The 20652-nt window shown below is 34.5% G+C and overlaps 1 protein-coding gene across 1 annotated transcript; it reads right to left on the bottom strand.

Annotated features, from left to right (window-relative positions):
- Positions 1-9590: 9590 nt before the first annotated feature.
- LOC141651476 (uncharacterized) lies at positions 9591-10373 on the bottom strand. The gene has a single exon (XM_074459190.1). The coding sequence runs from the start codon at positions 10371-10373 to the stop codon at positions 9591-9593; it is 783 nt and encodes a 260-aa protein (XP_074315291.1).
- Positions 10374-20652: the final 10279 nt, after the last annotated feature.

A 20652-nucleotide genomic window follows, 5' to 3' on the forward strand; every position in this document is an offset into this window, starting at 1 on the left:
AACTAATGAACATATGACTTACATGAGAGTGTTTAAGTCACAACTCAATACAAGGCTTAGAGCCATGAAAATCCGAAATAAATTCCAAGTGAATTGTTAGATATCAAAGCTTGATTGGTAGCAAAGGGTTTTGCACTAGTTGAAATGCTTAAGTCTATTTGGATCTTCTTAGGGATTGTGTTTCATTATGATGATATACATATAGCAAGTGAATCTAAAACCCACTTCTTCAATTAGAAGGAATGTATTCAATAAATGTCTTGAGTTTAGTAGATTCTTGCAATCCTAAGATAATGTGAAACTTAAGAGAGAGTCTTAAGTAGGACAACAATGAGTTGGAATCAATGTTTTGATCATGTTTTAAAACCTTTCTCGATAAGTCGAGAAGTTGTGTTTATACATGGAGTTTAGTGGGAGTTACGGAAATTTTAATTAGTCTTATTTGTGGATGACATATTGATCATTGGGAATGATTTAAGACTTTTGGAGTATTATAATACATCTTAATATCCGGATTTATAGAGATAAATCCACATGATATTAGCGTCAAATAAGAAGTCATATGTTGATAAGATTCATGACTAGTTCAATCGAGTTGAACATATTTGATTGATTCCATTTGCTTCCACTGCCGAATCATTTAAATAGGAAATGATGTATAACACTTCATATACATTAAGTATGATGAATTGTTTCAAATCGAATTTAAGTAATGGTTACCAAGTAAGCCATAAAAATTACCCTTAAGTGATTGCAGAAGCATTAAGGATGTAAAGCAAAGTGTTTTTGATACAATTTTGTGTAAGGGTGTTACACAAATGACAATTGACAATTGAGATTGCGCATGGTTTCCGACAAAACCATAATCAAAACACATTAGGATGGTTAAGATACCATTGTGGCTATGTTATTTAAGGAATAGATTTTCTAGAATCGTTCTAGGCAATAAAGAACAATGAGAAATATTTACAACGGAAATTGAGTACACTTGCAATCACGAGATGTGCAAGAATGAAGAGTCCCGCACACTGTGAAAACAGTGGGAGCTTTTCTAAGGCTAGAGAGCTTATGTCTAGATTGGATCTAGACACGTACTCAGAAAGTTTTGTAATGCAAATGTATACATTACAAAGGAAAACGAGTATGTAGTAAGGTTGAGTAAGGTACAAGAAGTTGATAAAACCTACCAACCAAAGCCTTCTCATAGGCTTAACATGATGAGTCATGACATTTCAATTGAATTGAGATGAACAACTACATACAAGATCTAAATTGGATTATAGAATATGAAGTAGTAATCAAGTATTGACTACTCATATGATAATCACATTTGTCGTTCGAGTTTTTAAATCTAAACACTCCTTTTGTACTTTGTTATATCCGATGGGTTGTGGAGACAATCATGAACCCCATTAAAGTGAACTGGATTAACATAGTATTCGCCCATAGTCACTTGTATGAGGTGACGTCTCGAAGCGACTAGAGTGTGATGCGATTGATGGCAAGTTCAAGTGCCATAGAGTCATATGAGAATGACTAGTCGATCACATAGGCAGACTGTTAGGAACACTTTGTTGGGCTAATGAACGCTTATAGAGTTCTGGCAAATTTATATAGCCTAGTCGTGGTGAGAGCTAATATAGTATTTTAATGAGTCGATTCTTTTGACTAAAGACTGTTCGCCCAAGGTGGCACAGTTTCAGATTAGCTTTGATTTATGCTACTACGACCTTCGTAAATGGGGTTAAATGGGCATATTTTGGGTTATGATGGATGTGGCTAGTCGAAGGGAATAAGTGTGATAGGAATTGTCCACCCCTTGTCAAGGTTATAAAAATATCTCAGGGCCACTCGAGGAGTAATTAACTGGAAATACGTGGCCACGCTCGGAAGGTATCTATGGTAGATAAATCCGGTCAATCAGTTACTCTCCAGATCGGGGAAACCACTCTCGATATTATCACTTGCAAGTACGACCTGAAAGACACCTTGCATTGAGTGGGAGATAGTAATAGGACAAGAGAATTGGTGAAGCACACTTGTCGAGGACAAGTGGGAGATTGTTGGAATATGTGTCCTCCGACAATAATGCAATCACAACTGTTGATCATGATGATCACATGTTTAAATCTCATTTTAAGAATACATGTGGGATGTAATATTTTACAGTCAACTGGTCCACACATATCGGTAATGATTGGCTGACTAGAGTTTGACATTACTGTCGTTCGACGGTGGTGATCAGTTGATCCCCTTAGGTCATACCTAAAGGGTGACACTCTTAATTGATTATTTAATTGATCGTATGTCGATACGGGTTAATTAAATTGCTTAAAATTGACGGACGATTTTGTGAGTATTGTTGACGTGTCTTATTGTAATTCGATTAAATAAGATACGGTCTAAGTAATCAAATTGTTTTATTACTTAGATAAAATTATTGTTTACGAAATAATTGAAACTGAATGAATAATTTATATAAATACAAGACGTGATTTATAATTGATAAACCGTTTTGGTATAAGTAATTATGAATTACTAAGTCGATTTTGTACATGACGTATTTTTATTAATACGTTGATTTTTAATACGTTAAAAATACATTACAATTTCACTTGACTTGTAACATGTGACAATTGACAAATGACAAATATAAAATGGACCTCCCATTTTATAAGTGCCGAAAAAATGAAGGGGGTATTATGTTTAAATTGTGTTAATTGTTTGAGTGGAAAACAAAATGATTGCACACCTATTTGTAGCCTTGTAAGTCTAATTTTTCTTGAGAAGAAAAACAAGCCCATGCATTGGGCACCCTTACCCCCTCCCAACCGGTTTTTAGAGGAGCATCATTAGGGGTTTTTCCTCTTGATTATTCATTATCTTGCATAACATAATTTCTAGTGTTAGAAATTATTTTCTTCTCTCTACACATCAAAACTTATAGAAATTTTAGAGAGAAAATTACTCCTTCTTCCTTCCTCTCTTGACCGAAAACAAGAGACCAAAAATCAATATTTTGGGTCAATTTTTAGTAAGATTAATATTGTTCTAGATCTAATAATATTAGTCTTTTAAGAGGTCACCTTGGGTATTCACTTTTGGGAGGGATTCTATTTTGGATCCTTTTGTTCATCCATTGTTAGGAGAGCTCAAGAACAAGTGAGAAGGTGAACTCATTTGTGCCCTAATATCCGAAATATCATAGTAAGGATTGATGATTTCTTCTCTACTTTTATTTATGTTTGCATGCATAAGATTTGTAATTATTTTATGACTAAATAATTTCTCTCATATATGAATATGTAAATTAATGAGATTAATGATTTATAACAATATGGAGTTTTGTCAGTTGCTTTAATGGGACTTTGATTTAGTGAGCGTATAGCAGATAAAATGGCAAATCCCCAAAAAAGACTTTGATAACTCAGTTTGACTCATCCTTGATCGGACCATATCTAATAAAGTTCAATTCCTCCTTTTAGCCACACCATTCAATTGTGGTGTGCTAGGAGGAGTTAACTGAGATACAAGACCACAGTCTTTAAGGTGATCTTTAAAGTCATTACTTAAATATTCCCCACCACGATTTGATCGTAATGTCTTAATCTTCGTATTTAATTGGTTTTCTACTTCATTCTGAAACTCCTTGAACTTGTCAAAAGCTTCACTTTTATACCTCATTAAGTAGACAAACCCATATCTACTCATGTCATCGGTGAAAGTAATGAAATAGTCATAATTGCCTCTAGTAGTGATAGTCATTGGACCACATACATCGGTATGTATTAAACCCACCAACTCACTAGCTTGATATCCTTTTCCTAGAAAAGGTGCACGAGTCATCTTGCCAAGAAGACAAGATTCGCATATGCCAAATAATTCGTAATCAAAAGGTTTAATGATACCAGTTGACACAAGTCTCTTAATGCGTTTCTCGTTGATATGTCCTAATCGACAATGCCATAAATAAGATTGATCGGGATCACCTGTTTTGAGTCTTTTATTGTCTAAATGATAAACATCGTTGGAAGTGTCTAGAATATAAATACCATTAATTGAAATAGCTTGGCTATATACAATCTCATTAAGAGAAAAAATACAACATTTTTCTTTAATTACAAAACGAAAACCTTCTGTGTCTAACACAGAGACTGATATTATATTCCTAGACAATGTTGGTACAAAATAACAGTTATTTAAAAACAACTGCAACCCTGAAGGTAAATTAAGTACATATGTTCCTACAGAAAGGCAGCTACTTTAGACCCGTTACCCATCCGCAGATCCACATCACCTTTGTTTAGCTTCTTTATGCTTTTTAGGCCCTGCAAATGATTACATAAGTGAGAAACACAACCAGTACCTAATACCCAAGTTGTATTTGAAGCGTAATTTATGTCTATCATAAAAGATTCGGTTGAGAAATTACATATTGGCTTCACAATGCCAGCTTTGATGTCATCCAGATATTTGGGGCAATTACGCCTCCAATGTCCCTTGTTATAACAATAATTACAAGTATCCTTAAGAGGATTACCTTTCTTAGGTTTAGGCTTGGTAGAGCTATTCGCAATAGCCTTACCTTTGCCCTAAACCTGTTCGGGCTTCTTACCAGCATTCCTCTTAAACTTCCTCTTACCCTTCACATTAATTGCAAGGACATCCTTCCTTGTACTCCCACTCAATCCCATGTCCTTCTCTACTTGCACAAGCAAAGAATGGAGCTCATGAGGACTTTTCTTCATGTTAGTCATATTATAATTTACCCTAAATTGGGTAAATCCTTTGACTTGTGAGAGAGAATTGAGTACTCGGTCCACCACAAGCTCATCATGGATCTTGCATCCCAGCCCATCTAGAGTTTCCACGTACTCAATCATTTTAAGTACGTGTGAACTCACAGATTGTCCTTCTTTGATGTTAGCCTCAAAAAACCGGACAACGGCATCATATTGAAGTATCCTCGGGGCTTGAGAAAACATTGTAGATAGTCTCGAGAATACCTCATGAGCATTGTGGAATTTGACACATTGCCATTGTAAAGCCGGATCCATTGCAAAAATTAAAACATTTTCAACAGCAGCGGATTCTCTTTGATATTCATTGTATGCCTCCTTTACATCAGCAGTGGCCCTAGAACTAGGTGAAGGGGGAGAGGGATCAACGAGGTAACATAATTTACCATCACCTGCGGCAGCTAATGGTAGTTGTTCTCCCTAGTCTTTAAAATTACTACCGCCAGCATTTAAAACATATTTGTCCATAAAAGAACGAAGCCAAGAATCTTTAGATATTGTGGCGGTTTGACTAGAAGTAGCCATCGTGATTACTACAAAAGGAAATGAAAGGAAAATTAACATTTATCTTAAACATTTTACTTGTAAAACAATTTTAAGAAGTTCCCATTTATATACTGATCTCCCACTGAATTATATAAACGATTCCAAAATCCATCTTTATATAAACACTGGCACGGTGGACCGATTCATCCCATATTTATATAACTTTGGCGAGTCAACTTATTTGACTGATTCTACCATTAGAACTTTTGGTCGACGGATTTTCGTAAAATCTATCTTTTAGCCCCAAAACTAAATATGGGCACGGTGGACCGATTCAACCCATATTAATCCCGTTGAGTCCAATCAAATTTCAAGTGTAATAACTTTTATCACCCTACTTACCCAACGTAAAAAGAGAGTACCCCGGTGATCCGAACCTACCTCTAATGAAGAAGGAATTAATAGGTGTTATTCCTTGGTAAGGCTAATCTCATTTTTTAAAGTGAGAGATCTTATCAATTTAATTGTCTATCACTTTTAAGTAAACTAAATTGGTGAATGCTAGACATTTATATCGATAACAACGAAAACATGTAGTGACGATTTGGCATGAATGCATAATTATGAAAACAACAAATCCTAATATGGCCACCTAGTTAATCTAATTACTTAAATTATTACACTTCGGAAACCAACTCCTTGGTCCCTTGAGTCTTCATAAAAATGGCCTCTATCTTTTGGACTTCAGAACTCCTTTACAAAAACACCGTCTTTAGGTTACTCCGTCTTTAGGATACACCTTCTTGAGTTAATACAAACTAACTACTAATAATCAAATTACATAGCAATATCCTATTATACAATTTGTAATAAAAACAAAACTATTAATTAATTACAAATTGGCGATACGAGATCGCAATTAATTACAAACTAAATCGATATTCCCTTACATTACGGGAAATACCAATTTCTAACTATGGCCATTTTAGGTAAAATTACATTAATAAATGTAAAATAAAAATCATTCATCTATATGAAAAATAAATATGCAATAAAAATATCATGCCAAATCGTCCAACTTACCAACAACGATCATTTGAGCTTGTTTTGATGAAATTTTTACCATTAAAAAATCCATAGTCAATGCTTAAAACAATTTTAAGATGTACTCATCATACTAATCTGGTATAACCCCAAAATAATTATTTCCACTAATTATTTTGTGGTTGAATGATATTAAAATTATTTTTTATAGCAAAAATAGCTTAAAAATTCTTAACTTTTATGCAAAACTCAATTTAATCAAAACTTTTATAGAAAAATTAAATTTTAAATTTTTTTATTAGTCATACACCAAAATGACATGCATGTGAAAAGTTTGGCCATAAAATTACTTTAAAACAATTTTTGCAATTTTTATCGATAAAGCGACAATTTTACGATTTAATTCCAAATTAAATCATTAAAAATAAAGGACCTCAAAATAAAATTATGAACATTTTGGAACAATTTATAGGAGCTAAAAATTCAAAAATTTCGACCCCAAAAATTAAATGAATATATATTTGTAAAATAACCGTTACTTACAAATTTTTATCAAATAAAAATCAATAAACAACCTAAATTAATCACATTAATTTAAAATTTCTACTTCTCATAAATATAAAATGCATGTGGTTATTTCTAAATAAACATGCATAAAATAAACATGGAACTTAATTTAATTAACTTTTAATTAGAATTAATGCATATTTACACAATTTCATGCCATTTTATGTCTTAAAATGTTATAAAATGCCCTTAAATTTTACAAAATTTAAATTTTGACCCATATCCATTTAAGACCAGATTTTATATATATATATATATATATATATATATATATATATATATATATATATATATATATATATATATATATATATATATATATATGGAAGACCATATTTTGTGAAAAAACTAATTTTAACAACAAAAAAACCAATTTTATGAATTTATCTCATAAATTAATAAAATCGTCTTACAACTACATGCATGTATGTAACAATCGCTCTGATACCACTTGTTAATATTTGAGACCATATAAGACTATCTTAGTGATAATAAAATTATTTGTTAATTTTATTAGGTGGTCTAAAATCTACATGCATGCAAAGACTAAAATATAAAAATTTCCTTACATTGGAAAATGGCAAATTTGGGCACTACAAAGGTCTCCTACTTTTGTAGTTCTTGAGTTATGCTCTTGCTGAGTTATGCTAAGATGGATGGTCCTCCTCAACATCAAACCACCAAAGTTGATGGTCTCCTATGGCGTGCACCCAAGAATCAACCCAAAGATCCTAAAATTACTAACTATAATTTTAGGATTACCTTGTATTTATGTTACTACTTATATTATTACTACTAATAATATTTGATGTAAATTATATTGTGTGAATTTATTTGATTATATGATCAACTATTTGATCAATTGTTGATGAAAAAGATGAAGATTTTTTTTTTCTTCTAAGAAAACCGGCCAAGCACAAGGAGAGTAGAAGATTTTTGGACTTAAAATTTTCCAACCATTTGATAGTCTATAGAGTGAGGTATTTATAGGCAAATATAAGGAGACAAGCTTAGTATATGTGTCAACAATATTGACACTTGTATTGCTTATAAAAAACCGGTCTCGTGGCCTTCATTGGGTCCATTTCGATTTCTGACATTTGTCCCACAAATGCTTCTAAGTCTTATATTTAATTATCTTCTATAATTAAATATTAATTTGATTATTTAACACTTAAATAATACGAATTAACAACTAATGACCACTTCAATTTTAGGTAACTATTACACCATTTCATCAATATAAAATGTGCCTTATGATCCCTTATTAGCTAATTTTACAACCTCTTGTAAATTTAAATAGCTAATTACTACCGCCTCAAAACATATACACATATTGTATAAAACTAATTAATTAACAATTAATTAATAAATTCTAATTTTTATTTATTAATTAATTATCACATAATTAAACAATAAATCCTCTTGGCTCGAGTTCGTAATCCATCATCAAATAATACATTCACACGACTTATTAAAAGTCAATTAATATAAGGAATTAATTAAATCGCGTCGTATACAAATAATTAATATTTCCAATTTGGGCGTCATCCTATAGGTGTGACCTAAAGGGATCAGTTGATTGTCGACGTCACACGACAGTAACGTCAAACTCTAGTCAGCCGAGCGTTACCGATAAACGTTAATCAACTGACAAATATATAAAATAAATCCCTGATATTCCTTATACGAGATTTAATATGTAGACGAACTATTGTGGAGGACACTCACTCCAACATTATTAACTTCCATTTTTATCATTTATATGCAAAATGGTTGCAGTTAAGAATCAAGTGTTATTATGCGTAATATTGTGCAGATTTCATGCCTTACTTATTCAAATTATTTTCAATTTTGACTTTTTAATAGGAAACTAAATAACGTTTTGCAATCATTTCCCGCAACATGTTTTAGTGGCATTATATTGAATACTTTTGTTTATGGTGTTGGTTAAAATAATAATAATAATAATAATAATAATAATAATAATAATAATAATAATAATAATAATAATAATAATAATAATAATAATAATAATAATAATAATATTTTATGAAACTTAAAATGACATGTGGCAGAAGTCATCTGCTTACAACACGTGGCAAATGGTTTCTATTTTAATATAATATATGATTGGCATGGCTCTATGACTCCACAAATAGATAATTATTATGCACGTGTTCAGTATCGATATCGTTTCTTAATCTAGTAGGCAACAAATATTATGAGTTAAACGCATGAATCTTTCTTTTTATAGGATACAAATACAAATTTCAAGATATAGTCAAACGCTTAATAATTTATCGCAATATTATATCAATTTAACTAAAATTCTATTTATAAAATAATAAAGTCATTCGTTAAACTTAAACTCTCTGTAATCGTTCGCAAAAAGGTTCCCTCAATAATCCCACCTATTTCGACTTGTGATGCTATCTTTTCATTTTTAACCAATTAGTTATCTTAGTTATCAATACTGATCATTATAAACATGGGGTATATAATTTCTTTGTATGGTATGGGATATGGCTTAACATCATTGTCAGTTGAGAGATATTACAAATGGTCTAAACAAATTTAACATTGTTTTTAAAGTAATTTTCTTTGTTTTTTGGTGTAATGTGAGTATATTATATATCATAACAAATCAAATAATTACAAGAGGTTCGGGGATCAAATCCCATTACAAGCAAATCAAGTCACGCCCATTGTATGCAACCGAACAAGAACTGTCTGGTCATCAACTGCCCTACATTTCAGCTTAACTTCCCTCCTAATATCCTCCTCTATTCGTGCTGCAACTATCTCAGGTCTCAACAGCCATTCATTTACCTTTGCATTGTTTCTTTGATGCCATATAGAGTAATTAAAAGCATTAAACAAAGCAACCTTTACCTTCCACTGAATGTTATTCCTATTAGCTGCAATCAAATCATTCACCGCGGGGAAGCAGCCACCATACCATTGTACTAAATAGGACTGAACTTTGACAGAATACACACAAGTTGTGAAAAGATGCTCCACTATTTCAGGCTGTAACTGACAGAAAAGACACAGATCATCTGCACAGCATCCAAACCTTGCTAGTTTACTCTTCACATTCATGCCTTCCTGCATTCTAAGCCATGTAGTCATATAATGGTTTGGAATATTCCAATTGTTCCACACAAGTGCAGTCCAGTCAAGTTGAATATGAGCAGGAGAGAGCCATTCATATCCACTCTTGATAGAGTACCCTTTAGGACTCACGGTCCAGATGCTATCAGTATACCCATTTTTGAGTTTTTCTTTTACTTTACAAATATTCTTCCATACCCAGGTTGCATTAGCAGGGGGAGTGTTGCTATGCCAGTCATGATTCTTGATATACACATCATTAATCCATTTGATCCAAAGTCTATCTACTTTTAAATATATCCAGTTAACCAATTTGCCCACAGTGGCTATATTCGACATATCAGCTTTTGTAATCCCCATTTTCTACTTGTATGTATAATGATGGTAATCACTCGTACATTACAAATAAAGAATACTAAGTATCATGAGTACACGTTTCTTATTTTTTTTTGACAACGATAAACTGAGATTATATAAAAGAGAGTTAATTACATAACAAACCCGGGGATACCAGAGTCCTTTAGAGTACTAGAAAACCAACTAACCGAACTAACGTGACAGGAGTATGAAACGGAGAAAGTAAAATGACACTTCTTGTAGGGAGGATGATAAAATTCATCGAAGTGGAATAAATCTGCCTCCTTTCTTTTAGCCCTCTTAACCACCACATCTTTGTTGGTAAACCTGCAAAGAAAAAGAGAGAAGTTGACAGAAATCGAGTATCTTTTCTTCATATGAATACAAGCTTGCATCACACGACATCCACGTTGGGAATAATCCACTGTACTTCTACTACTTCTATTCTTGTTTTCCCAGACCGCAACAAACTGGAACTGATCCGCAGATACCTTGCTAACTTGAGCGACGCTTGATGAAATCCGCTTCTTTTTAGCAATTTTAAAACAACGTCCTCTTCAACCATTTTATCATTTACTGTATCATTTTCGAGAATAAGTGCGGAATGCTAAATGTCCTCCTTAGGAGAAGGAGAAAGGGGGGGGGGGGGGGGGGGGGGGGGGGGGGGGTCGCCCTTGAAATATTTTCATGGGGAGTTGTAACACCCCCATACACCAAGGTGCCTTACCAAGACCACCCTAGCACATGGAGATGCTACCATCTTGGTTACCCGAGGTATAGTAGTCAAAGGAGACCACAAAGAAACGTACTTCAAGTAACAAAGTTTAATGTGCGTACAATATAACCAAAACTAAAATGTAAATGCAACTATCTCAAAACTGAAATCCAACTAAATAAAAACTGTTATAACAAAACACAGCGGACGACTAAAGACTCTGACAAGTGATGACTCCATCCCCAGCTAGATCCCGCGCGTACTCCAAAGAAATACCTGCTAATCAACTACTCACCATCCCTAATGGATCCGCCACAGTTTTCAAAACATTTAAACGGGGTCAGTTACTGAATAAACAAGATAAGCAAATAACAACATCCAATTACACAATAACATTGCTCCAACTCCATCTCATCACCAATCATCTGACTACACACTAAAGTTTGTAGCCCTGTCAGAATATCTATCGCAACAGATATTCCACACTGCTAGTGGGGACTGCAGCCGTACCACCTAAGCCCCGCTCAACACCATAGAGCGAGTAACCCATGGCCATTAATGTGCACATCCCTCTTGTGACGGGAAGCACAAGGGGCTAATTAAGGGCGTGAAGCCATTCCTGCAAGTGACTCCACTCAGCCGAGGGCACACCTCGCGAACAACAGACAAACAAACAACCAATCCACAATACCAATATAAATATGGCAAATACAAGTATGATAACAATAATCATGCCAACAAAACAATCATGCCATCTTATACTTATTTACGCAGTCAACTGAGTAGGGAAACCCTACCTGAGACGAAATCACCAATAATCAATGCAGCGGATCAAAAAGGCTCCTCTACGAAATCACCTCCTATAATCAATAATCATACATTTACAAATCTTCACATAATCACTCTCAAAAACTCCCAAATCACCAAGTTAGGGTTTAACCAACATTAATTATTTGACACAAAAAAAATATAGGAATCTTACCCACAAGATGACGATCACAAAGGTATGACGATCTCAAAATTCGACAATCCTAGCCTTGAGTTGATACCAAAGTGAGAAGAGGATTGATCGTGGCTTTGTTTTTCTTTTGTAAAAGGTTTAGAAAATAAGAGTAAACGTAAAAGAACTGTCGAAATCACTTTAAATACCTCTTCACGCATTACTATTAAACCCGACCGAAAACCGTAAAACACGACTTACTCGATCGAGTAATTACGTACTCGATCAAGTACCCGCTACTCGATCGAGTAACTACGAAACAGAACGCACTCCAGAATGCGTCAAAGACTTACTCGACAGAGTAAGTCCTACTCGATAGAATACCCAACAACTCAAATATCCGAGGTATTACAGGAGTTCCCGTCTGGATAGAATTTTTAGGGATGAGGGGTGGAACCCTCATGAAAGACAAAGAACCGGCATGGAAAAAGGAAAGATCCTTTCTAGCTAACAAGTTATCTTAATCATGGGACAATGTAACACCCCCATATACCAAGGTGCGTTACCAAGGACCACCCCAGTATTACTACGCCAAATAAGATATTTAATAACGGTCAAATAATGCAATTACCGTTTTTAAATAGAAACACGGGACCGTTATTGCAACGACGGTTGTTAAATATATACCACGGTTGTACAAATAACACGCGACCGTTATATAATATCAAGAACCGTTATAAAATCGTTTAAGAAACCGTTATTAAATCTTAAGAACGGTTTCAAATCCGTTGTCGTAGTTTACTATTGACAACGTCTTATTGTTACAAAACCGTTGTGAAATATTATATATGATAACGGTTGATTTCGTTATCTTATTTAATTGAATGTCAAAATTTAACAACGGCTTTATTGGGTACAAAACCGTTGTTATATTCATCTGTTGACAACAATATGTAACCGTTATCGATTTTTATTGATGAAATTTTGACAACGGTTATGCTTAAATAAACCGTTGTACAAGTTTTGAACTCGACAACGGTTATCGTTCCTTATCTTATATTTTTGAGGGTTTGAATCGGAGGGAGAATATGTCAACGGTTATTTATCTAAATAAAACCGTTGTCAAATAATTGTTTGCAACGGGTTGTTTTTAACCGTTATCGTTTTTATTTTTTATTTTATATTTTTTTAAAATGATTTTAGCTTGTTCTAGCAGCCGCTGAAATGCTATTTTTTCAACAGCGTTTGGAGCAGCTGCTGAAAAATAGCATTCCAGCAGCTGTGCAGTGCAAAAATTCAATCCTGTATCAAAATATTACACCCCGTGATCAATTAAACCCAGTTTAAAAACAGTACAAACAGGATGATCAACAACTAAAACACAACTTCCTCAGAAAAACAAAAGAAGCCAATACACAATGGCTCTATATATACACACTCGTACATAAAGCATAAGAAAACTATTGAGACTCCGCTAATGAAACAACATAACTGGCCCACATATTTCTCATCTGGTTGATGTCCTTTGGCGAATATTCTGGGGCTTTGTTGAGTATTAGTGGAAACTACAATTCAAAATATACATGATTAAAATAGATATAATACATGGAAGTATACAGAATTGAACTCAAGTTACGTCTGAAATAGTTTTTAAGTCACACTAACTCGTATCGGAATGATAGATAGTTTTCTGTTGATAACCTCCCACATGGACTGACAAACGTAAAAAGCGCATTGTTTGTCGTCTGGTGCTTTAGGAGACTATTATATAAATCACACACAAATAAGCTGAACTAGATAACCAACCTCTCGCAGGAACATTAATTAAATGATACGAGTAATTATTAAGAATACACTTACTAATGGCGTGATAAAATTGGGAACAACGTTGCTTTCATATTTCCCTAGTGGACACAATCTTTTTTTTTTTGCTTCAAAAACACTAATTCATAAATATAGACACATACAATTATTATTTGCATATATTTGGCTCAAGTCATACAATAACAAATGACATTATTTAAGGTTGTAAACTTACTCAGTTATCATCCTTACACAACTGTCAGAGGGGTTGCCTTCGCGAGAGTCAATCCAGCACACTGTTTTTTTTCCATTTGGATTGCTAGTAGCACCCAATTCTTCCTATTCAATTTGGGACATTGAACTGTTAGTTCATTTACACACATTTAAGCATGTTAATAATAAATTTATAGAACAGTGATTCATTACAATACTCACGTTCTATACATACATATTCTCATTGTAGGGGACAAGTCATATTTTTTTGGACGGCATCAACTGACGAGCGATACTATTGATTTGTTCTTCGTATGAAATTCGACGCACAGAGAATGCCTTCGGACTCAAGAATCCGTAGGCGTGAATTGGGAACTTTCACTCAGCGATCTGATTATTCAGGTACGTATTACGCCACATGGAACGAAAAATGTTATTGTAATTGATAATTTAAACAACCATCATTATTCGTTAATGGAAATGACTAAATAGTTTTATTAATAAAACTTACTTCATCCAAATCAAAATGTGAACAACATCTAAATTGTCAAGGTCGACAAATTCCATCAGTTGCTTCGGGTCCAGTACGGCTATATCAGCTGCGCCCATAATTTCTTCTTTAATGTTAATCATGACTACATCCCCTCTAGGTGACTTCTTTGCAGCCAGGTTGTGCATAGCCATCATCGAAGCAATTTTCATTTTTTTCTTATATTCACACGATTCATAATAAGATTCATAAGCAGGCTTGACTGCAACAACTTCCGTTGACGTAGTAGTAATTGCTTTAGCTGCCGCCATGGCTTTGCTTAGCTTCTGTAAATGTAAAGATTAAAGTACTTACGATGTGTTAATATTCGTACCCTAATATATTTAAAGAACAAGTAATAATTAACGTCTGCGTATAGGTACCTTAGGGATGACAACATTGATGAGGTTGTTAGGCCATTGCACATTAGAGCTCAGGGCTTCTTTCAAATAAGTGATCTCCTTATTAGGAAATGGTACTTTTACTTCCCCATACTCGTCTTTATATAATTGGGGCACTTCCACTTTCCTGCAATTGTGACGAAGGGGTATACCATGAACCTTAACTTGTTGAAGTCGGTCGTAAGCGAATATGTATCCCCTGGCAAAAACAACTTTTTGTTTCCCCTGTAAATAGAATAGACGACAAGCCACCTTGCAATCGCCCTTCACGACAGCTTTATTCAATTAGTACACATACATTCACTACCTTTAATAAATTTCATAAGTAAAAAACGTGTACTGAGATAAATAATTATAAACTAGCAGCTATTACCTTTTTCGGTGTAGAAAAGAACGTCTGATCATCAACTACCTCAATCTCATCCTGTGTCACGGCCTTCCTGGCTTCCTCTTCCTCTTCAACTGCCTGATATCGATCCTCGGCCCCAACCTCAGTCTCCTTTGCCATTTTTTTCTCCCTTGCCATGTCCTCCTCGGCTTCCTTCTGTACATTAACACTTGCTCATATAACACGTACTGATTTTCCAAATCATAAAACACATTGTATATATATATATATATATATATATATATATATATATAACATAAATATTATTACCTCTTTTTCCTCCTCCTCCTCCTCCTCTTCCTCCTCCTCCTCCTCCTCCTCCTCTCCTTCCTTTATGACTTCTTGAACCATATCCAACACTTTTTCTGATGGCTTTTCCCCAGTTTCCAAGATTCTCACCTCAACCTGGTTATTTTTTGTAGCTGTGTAGTAGAAATTAATGTCAGCATATATAGTTATAAATTACATTGGTTCAAATACAGTATTTATAGATTACCTTCTTGGAATCATCACCACTTCGAGTAGTTTTCCCAAAATACTTAGTGATACCAACATGCGTCGATACCCCGCTCACACGACCTAGATGCTCTACTTTGCCGATTGCCCTAGCAAGAATGTCATCACGTCCATCAGGCTTCCATTTTCCTTCCTGTACCTCCTTCTCACAGATCCTCTACATACACATAAGACCATTAAGTAACTCACAATTATATAACTCGACCACCAGCGGTAGGGGTGACATATTTATTCAAACTTACAATTTTCTCTTTGATGTCCTTATCATATTTAGTTTCCGTCTTTACATTCTTAGGAGTGTGACCTTCCACCCAAGCGTCGTGACGACTGAATTTTTCATGCTTTGCCTACAATTCATTCATCACATTGATATCCTCTCAAAATATGTATGATTATTATGAACATATATAACATCCGACTAAAACACCTAATAGTCAAATACTATAAGAATTATGTACTTACAAGTTTCTTCTTAATCAATCTATAACCACCTCGGGAGCCGTAAAATACGGTCTTTTTCTTTGTAATGTTCGCCTTATTCCTTTCACTCATAGCCTTCATCAAATAAATTGTATCAAGAAATGTAAGCATGACAAAAACACTAAACTAAGTATACTTCCTTACTTATTATTATTAAGTTACCTTAAACTTGTCATACTGCCTATAAGCGATATAGCTATACCAGTGGTCTTGACTGACATACGATACTTCATTGTTGGTGGGTTCTTGTTCATCTCCCTGGTTTCCTTGTTGAATAAGTGCTTCTCGGCAATCTTTAACTTCCAAGAACTGAGGGCTTCCCCTGTCTTTTTTTTTTAAGTACTTATCATACTTTTCGGGGACAACGTAAGCTAACTGCATATATGATAAGCATAGTTGGTACAAGTGTTTTGGCTAAAACACATATCAAGTAGTAACTTAATTTCAGCTAAAGCATTTATTATTGTATATACATACCTTTATTCTGTTTATTAGCATGGTGTTCCGTATTTTACTCAGTTCACTAATATGCGGCGTACTGAGAGGCACATATTGTCTTACACAACAACCAATCCAACTCGCAAAATAACCGACATTCTCACCATATGGCAGGCCCGTATCTTTATCTCACTGTAAAGGATTAGGTATCTTTGAATTTATTGCTTCTAGGGAAACCCTGTGGCGCATTCGACCCGCATTGTGTTGCAAATTATTCCCATCACCTGAGTCGTCGCCTGACGCATTTCCATCGTTTCTTTTCCATTTTTGGATCATATCTAAAGCAGAAATTAATAAACAAATAATAACAATGCATACTTATAATAACAAACAAATCTCTAGAGAGGAGGGTTTATTACTTCTTTAAAGAGGAGAATCCGGATGGATCTGGCGGTGGTAATGGCGATGATGACAATGACTCCGACGACGATGGGGTAGGCTGGTGGTTGAGGGGAATCTCAATGTTTGAGGATATTATGTGGGGGAGGGGAGGCTCAGAGTATATATGTGTGAATAATACAACACTTGCAAGACCTTGTTTATTGGAAAGTAATAAACACCGGTATAAGAAAAACCGTTGTATTTTGTTTCCAAACCGACAACGGTTTTGTTTGAAACCGTAATTGATTAGTACTATCTACAACGGGTTAGAAGTAACCGTTGTCTGTAATATTTTCATTTTGTTTGATTTTCCCCCCAAGAAATAAAGCATCATTTTTATATACATAACAACGGCCTGAACCGTTATAACTGTATACGTCCTGAACAACGGTTTGGGTATAACCGTTTTATTTTATAATTCATTGTGTTTGATTTTAACGCCAAGAAATAAAGCATAATTTGGTATATGCCAGCTAATTACAATATGTTTCTTAGAAAATCTTGCTTATTTCCATTAATTTAAAGGATTACAAGTTTACATATAAAGAGTACAAACTACCACCATACATAATAAACTAGGTAAATAACAATTAGAAGAAGAAATTTGATAATTAATTTAAGCCATGCCTCATTATTTTTGAGTTCTACGATATCCATGGTTAACTTCTTGCATTCTTCTTTTGCCTTCAATATTTCACTGTCATTTCACCGCTTCGATTCTTCAAGGTAATATAGTCTACTTCTCACTTGAGTAATCTCGATATCCATGCGCTTTTTCTCATTCACTAACCTGTTTATAACCTTCCTTTGCCACTCAGTCATTGGTTCATCAACCCACTTGAAGTAATTGCATCCACGCATTTTAGTCTCGGGATTATAGAATTTGCAAGTAAGAAACTTTCTTCCCGAATTTTGCAAAGTCCAAGAAGTCCGCAATGCTGCCGGAACTGAGCAATTACATGTCCCTGTTGAAATAGAGGAAGAAGAAGAGCTACCACTTGACATAATTTGAGTAATAAGAGAGAGAGGGAGAGGGAGAGGGAGAGAGAGAGAGAGAGAGAGAGAGAGAGAGAGAGAGAGAGAGAGACAGAGAGAGAGAGAGCGAGAGCGAAAAAGAGAGGAGAAAAAGAAATGAAGAAAGAAAGAAAGAAAGAAGGTTATTTAAAATAATGATATTCAGCAATTGCATAATTTAACACGGTTTGCATAAGAACCGTTGTAATTATCTTATTAATAACTTCTAATTTCCATTTATTTTTAGAGGTGTTTATATTCTAACACGGTTCTTATGCACTACCGTTGTCATTATATTATATGTTATTGTTTCATTAATTTGTCTGTTCGCAAGTTATTTAAAATCTATGTTAATAAGCATTTGCATTTAATAAAGAGTAGAACTATATATTAAAACGAGCATATTATACAATGGCGGAAAAAAAACTGTACAACAAGGGAAAAAAAGGAGACACAATAAAAAATAAAAAACCACAAAAACAAATAGCTAACTAATTAGTAAATTAATTAAACACCCTAATAGGAGTTTGACTAGGAGGTGGGTACTGAGGATAAACTTGATTATAAATCAAGCTTACTACATCGGCATCAAGAGGGTGATCAAAATGAGGCACTTCTTCGTCTTCCCATGATTTCGGTACATTAATAAACCTGTACGGTATGAACCTTCTCATCAGATGAGCGTCCTCAGCGGTGGTAACCCATAAGTAAGTCCCAGCGTGTACATAACGATCCTTAGGGTCGTTGCCATAATAGTCACTTTTGCCTCTTTGATGGTCACGTGATGCATACCTTGCAGCGAGTTGTTTTGCTTGGCAAAAGTCGTCAAGACCATCCTCTCGAAACACGATCAGAGCATATCCAAGAAACCCACGACCAGAAATCCAAGCCGGGTGGATTGCCCTAACATTTGAAAACCCATTCTCAATGAGGATGTCCCTCAATGGGTTAAGAGACTTAGAAGCTGGCTTCCCAACAGCATCGTGTATGACTGGGAGATTGTAAATTATGCACGTAATCGGGTTGATATCGCGGGTTACCGATTGCTGAGGAGGTGCGACTGCGGATGATGAAGCCGACGACATTCTTTTAATTATGATATGTATGTATATGTAGATTATTTAAAAAGTGAAGTAGAAAGGTTAGTAATAATAAATTCATTCTTATTGTTACTGCAAATGTGATGTTATTTATAGTATAATAAAGCTATTTATAATTAGATTAATTTCATTCATACGTTACATTCAAACTTGTATTAATTGTGCATGCATGCATGAGGTGAATAATGGTAAAAAAATCAATAATAATAGGGCATGCATTGGTAAAATCACAAACTTTTCAGTTTCACAGTGGATCTGTATTTACAACGGTTATAAGAAAAACCGTTGTTTATTGGGGGTAATATGACAACGGATTTACAATAACCGTTGTTGATATATGAAATATGATAACAACTTAACAAAGAACCGTTATCATTTTGTGTTATACATACGGTCAAACAATCAATACTGCAACTTTGAATCAGAAAAAGTAAAAATTACAGGGCATGCATTATTCAAATCACAAACACTAGAAAATCACAGATAATTAAACAATTTTTTCCATCTCCCTTATATAGAGGACGAGCAAGGAAAGGCTATACTCTCGTATAGCCTTGACTGGTTAATAGGCTTGATTCGGTTAGCCGGATTGAATTTGGTTCAAACTATCTACCCGGATCATGATGCGCATGATGGCTTTGGGCGGTGCGCCCTCATCGAATTTGACGGGGGTGAGGAGCGGGAATGCTTTCGTCAGGCTCTCAAACTTGAGTGGGCATTCTATAACAATGACTCTTTTTGACTCTGGTTTGATCACGATGATCAGGGGGTAGGCCCATATTTATGGGTTGCGAATGAATCTGACTAGCTCCTACTACTTCCGATTCTGCACCGCCAAGGTCGCATTGCCGAGCAGGGGACAGTGCCGTTGGAATGGGAAAACGACTGTGGATTGGGCTGAAGGTGAAAGAGACATATATGGTGATATTGTCTCTGAATTTCAGAGGATGGGGTAACAAAAAACATACTCCCTCCATTCAACTCCACACTACACATTTGCTTTTTAACGTTTGTCAACGCTTATTTTACGCGATTTTTTTTCTTTAGCTTGATATTTTAATGTACTCCTAAAAACCTAAGTCATTATAATAAAAGTTAGATATTTTTCTGGTGATATTATTTCTGAATTCCAGAGGATGGGGTAACAAAAAATGTAACAAAAAACATAAATAATTAAATTTTAATTCAAACCACCACCATAATCCAAATACAACTTAAAATACCAGATAATAATTATAGACTTAATTATTAGAATCTGATGAAGTATTAGGATACTCATCATGAATTTCGGAATAGAGCAAGTC

Source organism: Silene latifolia, chromosome 1, assembly GCF_048544455.1.
Source record: "Silene latifolia isolate original U9 population chromosome 1, ASM4854445v1, whole genome shotgun sequence".
In the NCBI taxonomy this organism is placed as follows: domain Eukaryota; kingdom Viridiplantae; phylum Streptophyta; class Magnoliopsida; order Caryophyllales; family Caryophyllaceae; genus Silene; species Silene latifolia.

Excerpts from the sequence above, each read along its gene's own strand:
- LOC141651476 (XM_074459190.1), bottom strand. The coding sequence starts at position 10,373 with ATGGGGATTACAAAAGCTGATATGTCGAATATAGCCACTGTGGGCAAA.